This window comes from Eleutherodactylus coqui, chromosome 7 (genome assembly GCF_035609145.1).
Source record: "Eleutherodactylus coqui strain aEleCoq1 chromosome 7, aEleCoq1.hap1, whole genome shotgun sequence".
In the NCBI taxonomy this organism is placed as follows: Eukaryota; Metazoa; Chordata; class Amphibia; order Anura; family Eleutherodactylidae; genus Eleutherodactylus; species Eleutherodactylus coqui.
In genome coordinates this window covers 176,445,140-176,457,710 of record NC_089843.1, presented here as the reverse complement: position 1 = coordinate 176,457,710, position 12,571 = coordinate 176,445,140, and the positions used below count along the sequence as shown (strand labels likewise).

The following is a 12,571-nucleotide window of genomic DNA, read 5'->3' as shown; positions in this document are numbered from 1 at the left end:
AGGATTATCGCTCATTTTTGGCTGTTTGAACAAATTTTAAGCGATAATTCTTGCGTATAAAAGAGCCTTTACAGATTACAGCAGGTCACTGGAGAGCCAACAATATTGTATCCTGATGATAAGCTATTATTTTGGTGACCCTATTACCAAAAAGAGATCCTCTAAAGCTTATCAATACTTTGATGATTATAACAAACAATACTAGAGTTTCTATAATTTTGTTATGATTTAGACACATTAGAAACATATATTCTGACATTGTCCTATACTCTTTTCCAAAAACATTCTGAACATTGATGTTTTAGAAAACTAAGTGCTAAAGCCAAAAGATTTGTGAGCGGTGCAGTAACAGTACAGCTTTTTACATGTCAATGTACTTTTACCAAAACTGTAAATAAATATAATTAAGTTATGTTTGAGTCATGTCTACTGTAAGATAGATATAATTAGAAAAATATTGTTCAATTTTGTTCTAGAATTATCATTAGAACTACAGCATATTGTGGATTTAAGTAATTTTTTAGAGATTGTTATTGGTGGATTGCAGTGTTCTCTAAAAAGTATGCACTCAGGAAATGATAGATTTAAATATTCCACATCTTGCAGACGAGCAGAGCTTTCATGTGAATTGTTGAGCTTGCAAGTATGTTGTTTTACTATAACTCTTTCCATTCGAGAGAACACAGTTTAGACATTAGTGAATGGCTAAGTGCAATGATCACATAGCCTGAGATTTGTACTGTAGCTTCAGATTCACTAATTGTAACCTTTATAAAGAAAAGTGTGTTAGAAAATATGTTTAGCTTTTTTGAGAAAGATAATTGCTATTATTTTTTTTTTATTATTGTTCTCTTATTTTGTAATATTCTTGATATTTTAAATGCACTTATGTTTAAAATAGATTATTATAATAAATATATTTGAAAAAGATCCTTAGCTACTTTTTTTTTTTACTATGATATTGAATCCATACTATTCATTGCCTTGACAGATGTTCCCTGTAGGTTACAATTACCTTTTTTCTTCAGCTAAGTGTAGCCCAAAACCTTGGCAGCTTACTCACTTGTCATTTTTCTATCCTATTAATCTTTCATACTCTTTAAAGGTCTTGATCTATTATGTCTATAATCTCAGCTTATCCCTGGGAACATGTTGAAGGCTATGTTTACAATGGTTGTACTATGATAAATACTATTTGAATAACTTTTCTTTTAGAATTTGCCAAAATTGTTATTCACTTAGGAAATCAACTTCAGAAATAGGAGGCAATAAAAATTCCATGAATAGGCATTCAAACTGTTGACAAATTATTTCTATACATCCAGCACTTCACTATATTCTTCCCAAATCATTTGATTTAAAATGTTTTTCAAGGAACAATTTAATATCAAATAAAATGGGAGATAAGAGGGTTAGCCATACTTTTATCTATCTATCTATCTATCTATCTATCTATCTATCTGTGAGGATGGGTAATTCAAGGAGCCATAGACCCAGTTCTTCTAGAGAGCATATAGGCGTTTATTTAAAGCAGTGCATCTTCACCTGGCAAACAGAAAAGTCCATAGACATGTTCCTCACACAGTCCTGGAACAACTAACAAAAGAACTGCACTGAACTCCTCACTAATTGCTCAGGTGAGCCTTTATAGCAAATAATCCTCCCACAAGCCTTTTCAGGAGTCCTATAAAGTCATTAATTTGCTGCTGGTCTGCCTCTATATCCTCAGAACAGACACCCGCTGCAGCTCCACCAGTGCAGGTAAGTACAGACAAACATAATACATTTTACTTAGAACATTTGCCTTAGCTGTAGTACATGGTTCCCAGGAAAAGAAAGAGATAAATAAAGCATTAGGTGGCCAGCCTATTGAGAAAAGCAAAGAAGCATTCACACCCATTCACACAAAAGTGTTGTATAAGTAAAGGAACGCATGCATCACAACTAAGGTTATACGTGCAATGCTAATAACAAAACAAAGAAAACCTTATACATCTTCACACTATCTATCTCATACCTATCTATCTATCTATCTATCTCATATCTATCTATCTATCTATCTCATATCTATCTATCTATCTATCTATCTATCTATCTATCTATCTATCTCTCATATCTATCTATCTATCTATCTATCTCATATCTATCTATCTATCTGTCTATCTATCTCATATCTATCTATCTATCTATCTATCTATCTCCTATCTATCTATCTATCTATCTATCTATCTATCTATCTATCTATCTATCTATCTATCTATCTATCTATCTATCTATTTGTCTAGCTATCTATCTATTCCATACCCCATAATGACAAAGTGAAGACAGCATGTTAGAAATCATTGTAACATTTTTAAAAAGTGAAAGCTAACATTTTTTATTGACATAAGTATTCATGCCCTGTACTCAGTACTTAGTTGAAGCACCTTTGGCAGTGATCATAGCCTCCAGTCTTCTTGGATATGAAGACACAAGGTTTGCACATCTGGATTTGGGCATTTTCTGCAATTGTTCTCTGCAGATCCTCCCAAGTTCTGTAAAGTTGGATGAGGACAGCCATTTTCAGGTCTTTCCAGACATGTGTGATTGAGTGCAAGTTAATACTCTGGCTGGGCCACTCAAGAGCATTCTTAGAGTTGTCCCTAAGCCATTCCTGTAGTATCTTGGCTGTGTGCTTAGGGTTATTTTCTTGTAAAGTGAACCTTTTGCCCAGTCAGAGGCACCTTTCGCTCTGGATCAGGTTTTTATTAAGGATATCTCTGTTTCTCCATTCAGTTTTCCACTAACCTTGACCAGTCTCCCTGTTCCACCCACTGAAAAAAACACATCCATAGCATGATTCTGCCACCACCATGGCTTGAGAGGCAGTCTGCTAAGACAGCCCTAGGGCCTTTCAGAAGGCCCCCGACTGCCATGACACCCCCACGGCTCCCTGCGATCTTATCGATGGGGCTGTACAGGACCCCTAAACATTGTTTGGGGGATTTAAATACTGCTGTCAGAATTGCGCTTATCAGCCACACGGCTGATTGCAGTTATTGTCTGTGAGTGTCAGCTGTAATAAACAGCTGACACCTGTGCTGTATGAAGAGAGGTCACCCTGCGATCTCTCTTCATACATACCCTGATGCTGCAGGATGTAAATGTACATCCTGGAGCTTTAAGGGTTTAAAGAGTACAGCCAATTTGGGAGTAATAAAAGAGCTAAATGTCTTAATATAGATATATGGTAGGCTATCAGTGTCTTTCCATAGATATATGGTAGACCTGGTGTCTTTCTATCGGGTAATTGTTTAATAACTTCTGCAAATTTGTCTACTGTTATCATTGCGCATAAATTATTGGGGGACCTCTGCAGGGACAGTGGGGAGAGCACAGACCAACAGGAAATCCTTCAATTTTACCTTTCTATTGGCAGGGTTTAGAGGGAGAGTATTGGCTAAGGAGTACAAATCTGAAAACTATCTTTGTAATAGGTCTACCATAGTCATAGGAACCAATACTATATCTCCTCTAGCATTCTTAACTGGTTAGGGATTGTTATGTGCTCTATGCACCCATAATTGTTTTGCTAATAAAATGTGTGAGCTTTGTTTCTCCATTCATAGTAATTTTTGTTTTGAATAAATTATCATTTTTTTCAACCTTGGCTAAGGATACATCTTTCCATTGCTTTTGTACATCAACCAGCTGTCTGAGAGCTCTGCAGGTTGGGCATTTAAGCATAGCAACCTTCAAGGATCAAATCTTAGTTAGCAAGACCTTAGTTTATTGCAAGGTATCTTTCTTAGGAGGTAACTAATTGTGCCATAGCTCTAGAGTACTGATGAAATGCATTTATCTCTGATCTAAAGGTACTCTTTACATCAGAAACAAGGGTTTGGAAATCATTTTTAGTATGTGAATGTCTTATATAGTCTTGACAGTCATCTCGATCAGTGGGAAGTTCTCCCCTGGTTAGATCCCAATCATATAAATATTCAGAAAAGGAGTGCCATACATCCTGTGCGGCAACTAGACAGATGTAGTAGATTGAGTGTTCCCTACATCATCTAGAGCGTCAGCCCAAGTTATCTGTCTGAGTAGAAGTGAAGGCATTGGGCCCTTCTGGGGGTGGGGAGCCTTCTGATGTGAGGGTATAATGGAAGGGGAAAATACAGATGCTGTGAGGTTGTGTAGAGCTGCATGGAGTAGAGAAGTTTAAGATTTTTGACCACCCTGATGGGCAGAATTCCACTGCAGTCAGAAACAGTGCATCCATACTCTGTTCTTCTCTGAGATACTTTGAATTCCTGCGTGCTGCAAGCAGCTGGTGATAGAAGTACAGGCATCTACAGAATGGTCTTTGTCTGTGCAGGCAGGTGGCTCTCCACATTAGAGTGTTCAGGTCAGACATCTGCTCTGTTATGGCACCGAGGGAGCTCACTTCCTGGGTGGCCTTTCAAGGTTTGTGTTGTAATGACTGACATAGTTGCAAACTTCTCTCTGTCTGATGAATAAAAGTCTCAGTGGTAGAGTGCTGCAAGGCCTAATGTTGGAAGACCATTGGTTGTTTTGTGCAGGCAGGTGGTGGTGAGTGTGGGAGACACCTACTGTTCTGCAACCCAAAAGTAGATAATGAACTGTGTAATCATAATGTAATGTGTAATGGTAGTAGGCCTGTGAGTTAGGGCTAAGTTAGCAGCCAGACAACCAGGTGTTAATTGTGTACTGGTTTGTTGTGAAAGTGGAAAGTGCTATTAACATACTGCAGGAAAAAAAGTAGGAAAATCACTGTGTTAATGATGTTTCCAAATGCTAGTTGGCAAAAAAATTTCAACTAAGGAAATAAGATTGGAAAATAAGGTATTTAGGTGTTTTGCCTATCAACTAAAGGCATACAAAGCTTGATTACTGACAAATTTGTTATTTTGAAGAAATATTGGTGGTAGATGATTCTCCACCAATTATTAGCTGATTACTATGATAGGATTTCCCCCTTTTCAAAAAGTATGTCCACCATATCTGAGGTGTATGTTATATTGTTCTGCAGCACCAGGGGCACAAAATTATATAGTATATACAGTGTAACTGCCATAGAAAGGAGAGGGAGTATAGTACATATCAATCAATTAGTATATGGATGAAAACACTCTTTCAATCTATGACTGATTTCTTCTGTGTTTAGATATAAACAGTGCTTACGTAGTGCAATTCCTATCTCTGCAATATGTTTGTCATGTTCTGACATATACAATAAATCTGATACTTATATAGCTATTATTTATAAACATGTCAATAGAAAAAAACATCAATTGATAATTTTTTCCTATCAAACTACAGTTCTTTTATGAATTAAAAATTAATTGTCCCTGTATATACAATACTATGCATTTCACAGTATTACACTGTATATAACTACAACTACTCTCTAATGTATCAATTAGAGATGAGCGAGCACCAAAATGCTCGAGTGCTCGTTACTCGAGTCGAACTTTCAGTGATGCTCGAGAGTTCGTTTCGAGTAACGAACCCCATTGAAGTCAATGGGCGACTCGAGCATTTTTGTATATGACTGGTGCTCCGCTAAAGTTTTCATTTGTGAAAATCTTAGCAAATCACCAAAGTCATGTAAAAAACACAGAAATGGATAGGGCAGGCGAGGAGCAACATGCAGGGCTGCATTTCGGGCTCCGAGGTCTCACTATTAAGCCACAATAGCGGCAAGAGTGAGACACCCCAATGTCAGCATAACGATCGTTCTCCTCTGCCACAGCTGTAACAGCTGTGGCAGAGAAGAACGGTGTTAGCCCATTGAATTCAATGGAGCCGGCAATACAGCCGGCTCCATTGAAAGCAATGGGCTGCCGGCGAGCGCGGGATAAATTTTCGGGAAGGGCTTAAAAATATAAGCCCTTACCTGAAAAAGAAAGATTTTAGTGTAAAAAAGAATAAAAATGCAGGCATTCTCTTCAATGAAGCCGCTGCTGCTGCCGGCGACTTCATTGAAGACAATGGTCCGCTGGCACACCTGAATTCTTTTTCAGGGAAGGGCTTTACATATAAGCCATTCCCTGGAAATGAATTAAAAGTGATTTAAAAAACAAAAAAATAGATACTCACCTCCCTTCAGCTGCTGGGGCACAGCCATGTCTTCTCCTGCTGTCCCCTGCACTGTGGTGCTGAACTGCTGTCATTCAGCTGAGAGCTGCGCTGAGCCAATCAGAAGCAGCAGTCACTCACCCATTCATGAATTCATGAATGGGTGTGAGTGAGATCTGCCTCTGATTGGTCAGGCTGTGACCAATCAGAGGCAGCTCATTCAGCAGGCGGGGATTTTAAATCCCTGGCTGCTGAATACTACTCACAGCTATTCAGAGCAGTTCAGGAGTACTGCCGCTGGCCGCAGCTGAACTCCGTCTGCCGGGACCAGGTGAGTATATATTTTTTTTTTATTTTTACACATTTCTGGATGAATTGCAGGGAAGAGCTTATATATTTAAGCCCTTCCCGAAAATTCATTGTGCGATCACCGGCAGCCCATTGCTTTCAATGGAGCCGGCTGTATTGCCGGCTTCATTGAATTCAATGGGCTAACATCGTTCTGCCGGGACAAGGTGAGTATATTTTTTTTTACTTTTTACACATTTTAGGATGATTTTCAGGTAAGGGCTTATATTTTTAAGCCCTTCCCGAAAATTCATCCCGCGCTCGCTGGCAGCCCATTGCTTTCAATGGAGAGTGCTCGTTTAATCGAGACGAGCACCGCGTGGTGCTCGTCTCGAGTAACGAGCATCTCGAGCACCCTAATACTCAAACGAGCATCAAGCTCGGACAAGTATGCTTGCTCATCTCTAGTATCAATGTCCAAAATGTTTACTTGCTAAGTTCTAAAAAAGCATAATATTCTTGTAACATGCATTGATTGCTTTCCATTTGGTGACAGCACTATGGGGCTCATTTAATAATACTATCTAAAACTTAGACAGCACAAACAGACTAGACAGTTTTAAAAGTTGGCAAATTTATCATAGCAGCAGTGCTGAATAATAAATCTGTCCAAGTTTAAGACTGTTTAGTCTAAGTATAGATCCCCCATTAACTTAGCTTACACCAAAGAATGTGTTAAAATGTTGGCACAACTTTCCAAAATTTTGTACAATTTTGGGTGCGAAATAGGTCACACCTCTTTTTGGCAAGTCAGAAAAAGTGTACAAAAGTGTGTAAAAACACATAGTAAGACTTGGTCAGACAAGCGTTGTTTACTCGCTGCTACAGCGTGAGCACGTGATCTTCTAAGGGCTGTTAGCAGTGTGGTTTTCTCGTTGCTTAGCAGCAAGTAAACACTGCTCGTCCGACCAAGCCCTTAATGTGGTGAAAAGCCTGTAAGATAGGCCTCTGGGGCAATTTGCTGGTGTAGTTTAAATAGTAAATCTTAGGTGAAATGGCAAAACAAAGAAAATTTTAATGGCTGCTCTCACAAACTGCTATCTTGAAGTGCATTGTCATCTAGATCCCTAGATATTCTTCATTTCAGCTGGATTATGCAGTAACCTTTATTATGGCACCTATAAAGCTTTTCCTACAAAATAGTATAATATAGCATTCATTGTCAAAACTGCAGAAGGATTACAGCTATGCATATGAGAATAAGCTCCACACCTTATTTATGTTTGCAGGTATCACTTTATAACTAGGGATGAGAGGTTCTACATACTTGTCTCATAGCAATACATTCTTGACATTATGTTTAACAACCACAACAATTCTCTTTTACTCCTTCCTTACCCTTGTCTTTACTTCTCTATTAACAGATTTATTTTTTTTTTAGGGGCAATTTTTGATGACTCAGCTAGAAAAGATTATGAAGTGTTTCGCATGGCAGTCGATGACCTGAATTTAAATGAAGATATTTTGCAAACTGAAAAGATCACATTTACAGAAAAATTTGTGGATGGTAATAATCCTTTTGTGGCTGTCCAAGAAGGTAGGAATCTAAAATTGCTGCATTGTATACTTTATTGTAATATATATTTACAAATACATTTTTAAATATTAGATTGTGTTCTTAATATTTAAACTTTTTTATGTCATATATACCATGATATTGTATGAGTTCACAATCCATAAAACCTAACCAGGTTGTAAAATCCTAAATGCAAAAATGACACAGACTCACAATAATGAAGCTCCTCGCACCACTTTTTGTGCATTCTTGGTGGAAATAATACTATATAACGTGCGATTTATTTAAGCATTTGTACTAAAAATGTTACTGTTTGCATTGTATGTGTGTCATGTAAGGCATTCCGACCATGCTTTTGTTTGTTTAGTGTGTACACATAGAAAGCTTCTGACATACAGTGGAAGCTAAATGTGTTCATAGGTGTCTATTACTTAGATGGAGGCCGGGAAAGTGTCTTTTTGGACTTGTGTGGTCACCATATGTTGGTAATTAGTAGTATTCCATTCCATGGTTTTCTTTTACAGTGTTTTTAGCAATGCTCACCCATCCAACCCAGACATCCGTTAAAGGTATCATAAGCTGTTGATGACATTTTCATGACATATATGATAAAATAGATGACATTATAGCTTATGAATAACAAATACCTGTAGTGAATGTGGCATTCGTCACTGATAAATTATAATGGCATCCATTTAACATGTCTGTATATGTCATGAAAAGTTCATGAACAGTTTATGATGAACATGTTAAATGGATACCTTTATAGCATGTTGGTGATGCATGTCACCTTTAGGCATTATTTAACCCTTTCCTATCCATTGTCTGACATCTTCCTACATTCTGATTGAAGCTTGTACAGCTCCAATGTCAGAAGACGTCCGACAGGGTATTCTTACCATCTATTGCCAGCCACTCCACTGTCGGAACCCCTCTAGCGCGCACACACTGGCTTTAGCCAGCAGATGGCACCATACTATAACAGCAAAAAGAGAAAGCCTTTTAGGAAACCCTGAATCTAAAATTGAATTGGAAAGGGTTAACATATATATTGGGAGCTTTTCCAGGCATATATTTTAACTGGAGAAGAAAAAAACAATTTGATGTGCTCATGAAATTGAAAGGAGGATTTTGATGTGTATATAAAATAGACAGAAAAAAACTAAGATGTGCATTAAATGGAGGCGAAACCTTCTTGTGAACAGAGATTTAGGACTTTCTGTACTTTCTAACCACATTTATGAAATTTCACTTTTTATAAAGTTGTAAAATAAAAATCACATATGCATTCCTTTAGGAGGCTTAAGTGTAAGCGAACAAAATGAAAGCAAAAACAATGTATCCTTTCCAATGTAAAATGAAACAAATTAAATAGAGTTCAATATTTAACAGATTTGTCATTTTTAAAAAAACTACCGTAAAAGAGAATCATTCTGATACAGAAAATGCCAATATTGGTGCAGGCTTGATTTGTGTTAATTATCATGTTTATTTTTGCAATATGACATTTAATTTGACTAGAGAGTTGTTCATGCACCGTACAGGTGTCCACACAGTAGGGTTTTACTGCTGTGCTGTGTGAGCAAGCGCGTTTTGTATTTTATGAAATCAATATATGTGAAAACTGGTATAATTCCACATAGTACCCAACTAGATTGCTTTTAATGCGTTATGATAACTTTGTATGCCACCGTTGGTTTACCCTTTGTAATACTTTACAAAGGCTTTTGTTGTGATAAGATAAGAGAACAATAGCTTTTGCATGACTTAAGATAAGATAACTTACAGTGCAAAGTTGTCACAGACAAGTTAAACATCTGTATTTAACCTATTTTTGTTATATTTATCACTTATAACTGTTATTGTGAATATCCAAAGTTTGTTACAATCCTAGATAAGCCAGCACTTCGTCAGACTATGCAGAAGCAGCATTTATCCTACATAACTTCTTCTCTGGTATTTTCCCAGTCAGTACAGATGTAAAGATGGCAAAATCTAAATTTAATACTTCCTCACAATACTTGTTGTGTGTGTGTGTATATATATATATATATATATATATATATATATATATATTTCGATGGAATTTATTCATTGTAAGTCCTCTGCAACAGCCAGGTTTGGGATGCTGACCGCAGCATCTTAGAAGTAAATAGAAGGAAAGAGGTTCCTCTGTCAGCCCATCAGCCCTCTGTGATGCAATTACAGAGGGCTGATGGACTGCTATTGCAGCTGGAGACCTAACAGTGGCGTCCAGGACTGCCATAGCTGTTTAATTCCCTTACGCGGGCATAGAAGATATTAATATAAGTAGAAAACAAACAAATCTTTCCTTTGCACACTAATTTCTAAAATGAACGTAATATGTTTCCTGCATGGTGAACACTGTAAGAAATTGAAAAAAAAAGCAAAGCCAAAATAATGTTTTTGTTCATTCAGCCTCTCGGAAAATGCAATAAAATATGATCAAAAAGTTGTATAAACTTCTAAATAGCAGTAATGGAAACAACAAGTTAGGCTGGTTTCACACGAGCGTGTTTTTGTGCGTAAATAGGTGCGCACCCCTGTACGTGCAAAAACACGCGTGTATGTAGGTCCGTACATTGCCTTCAATGGAGCTGCGGCTGCTGGTGGCAGCTCCATTGGAGGCAACGGTCTTCCGGTACCCCCGAATTGTTTTTCAGGGAAGGGCTTTACATATAAGTTCTTCGCCGAAAAACAAGAATTTTAGTGTAAAAATAAATAAATAAATACTTACCTGTCCGCCGCTGCCGTGTCCCTGCGGGGATGAAGAACACATGTGACAGATGTTTCCTTTATGCCCGCTAGTAAAAAGAATTCCATGCTGCTACATCTGCCACATCTGTGACAGATGCAGCAAAGGGATTCTTCATCCCTGCGGAGAGTAAAGAGTTTCCTACTACAGCTGTCACACATGACAGCTGAGGTAGGGGATCCAGCTGCCCGAACCCTGTAATTGTTTTTCAGTGAAGGGCTTTAAATATAAGCCATGACAGTTATGTAATATATTTTACGTGCCCCCCCAAATTGCTTTGTTAACCTCTTAATGACCACCATATGTTTTTGATGGCAGCCCTTAATGGGAGAAGCCTGGCACGGGTCTCCCTTGCCAGAGGAAGAGGGTGCTCAGCTGTTGGGTAATGACCTAGCATCTGCTCAAACAGCAGGACTGGAGAAATTTCCCATTCCCATTGTTTAACCCTTTGCATGCCATGGTCAGTGCCGCATGCAAGCTGCTTTAGAATTCTTCCCGCTATCATCTCCCTGCTCAGCTTTCAAATCCCCTGGTATCAGCACTGTGATTGGCTGGCGCTCGATCCAATTACAGCGCTTACTTAAGTGCTGTGATTGTATCGAGCACCAGCCAATCACAGCCGGCGCTCGATCATTTAAAGTAAATCACAGCCTGACAGCGGGGGATGACAGAGCGGAGCAGAGAGGACAGCGGAGAATAATGGTGGAATAATAGTGGTGGAAATTCAACCAGCTTGCCACTCTCCTGCCAGGAAAACAGAGATTGAAGTAGCTTTCCGCACTGCCGCCGGGGACATAGACGCCGGCTGAGAGGTGAGTATGGAAGTTTTTTTTTCTTCTTTTTAACCCTTCCCTGACTCGAGTATAAGCCAAGGGGGCCTTTTTCAGCACAAAAAAAATGTGTTGAAAAACTTAACTTATACTAAAGTATATACTGTAACTTGCCAAAATGTCATATGTTCCCAAAAATTGGATAAATGAAAATCAGAGTTCATCCCACAAAAAACAACCCTTTATACAGCTCTGTCGATGGAAAAATAAAAATGGTGTGGCTTTTGGAATTCAGCAACACAAAAGCAAATCTTTAAAAATAAAAAGTGCTTTTTGTGTACAAATATAAAACATAAAAAACGTTATAAACTTGGTATCTCCATAAATATGCTGACCCAGAGAATAATGCAATCACATTATTTATTATAGACACTGAACGCCATAAAAATAAAATCCAAAAAACAAATGGCAGAATGTCTTTTTTTTCCCCCAATCCTTCTAAAATAATTCAAAAAGTTATACAATTCATTTTATATACCCCAAAATGATGCCATTAAAAAACACAATGTGTCCCGCAAAATACAAAATAAGGAAAAATTTAAAAATGATGGCTCTAGGAATGCAACAATGAAAAAAATGTAAAAATTAGTTGGTCATTAAGGCTTTGTTGCTAAGAGATTTAAAAAAATGTATCCAGTAATAATCAAGCCCTCGTTCACCTATGTTGCCAGAAGAATCCAAAAGTTACAGCTTTTTAAATGCATAGATGAAAAAAATCCCAAAAGATTGACCTTCAATAACTCCAAAACTAAGCCGTGTCCTTAAAGGTTAGACATTTGTCGTATTTTTCCCAAATGTATTATTTTACTTATTTATGTTACATACATACATAATTTATATATTGCATACATAATGAATGTTCTAATCTAACATCTATTCATCATAATTAATTTATGTCGACAAGAAATATATCAAATAATGATTGATGATCTGTCAGATTGATATGAAGTAATAATAATATAGGCTGATGCAAAAATCTAGCCACAACAGTATAACTGGTGTGATAACGAGAAAATTGGC

General features: G+C 37.6%; 1 protein-coding gene across 1 annotated transcript in view; it reads left to right on the top strand.

Moving 5' to 3' along the window:
* Nucleotides 1-12,571, top strand: part of GRID2 (glutamate ionotropic receptor delta type subunit 2) — a 1,221,843-nt gene that overhangs the window by 155,409 nt on the left and 1,053,863 nt on the right. The window contains exon 2 of the mRNA XM_066574896.1: nt 7,811-7,966. Coding sequence (XP_066430993.1) covers nt 7,811-7,966 — 156 coding nt within the window. The remainder of the gene's footprint in view (nt 1-7,810; nt 7,967-12,571) is intronic.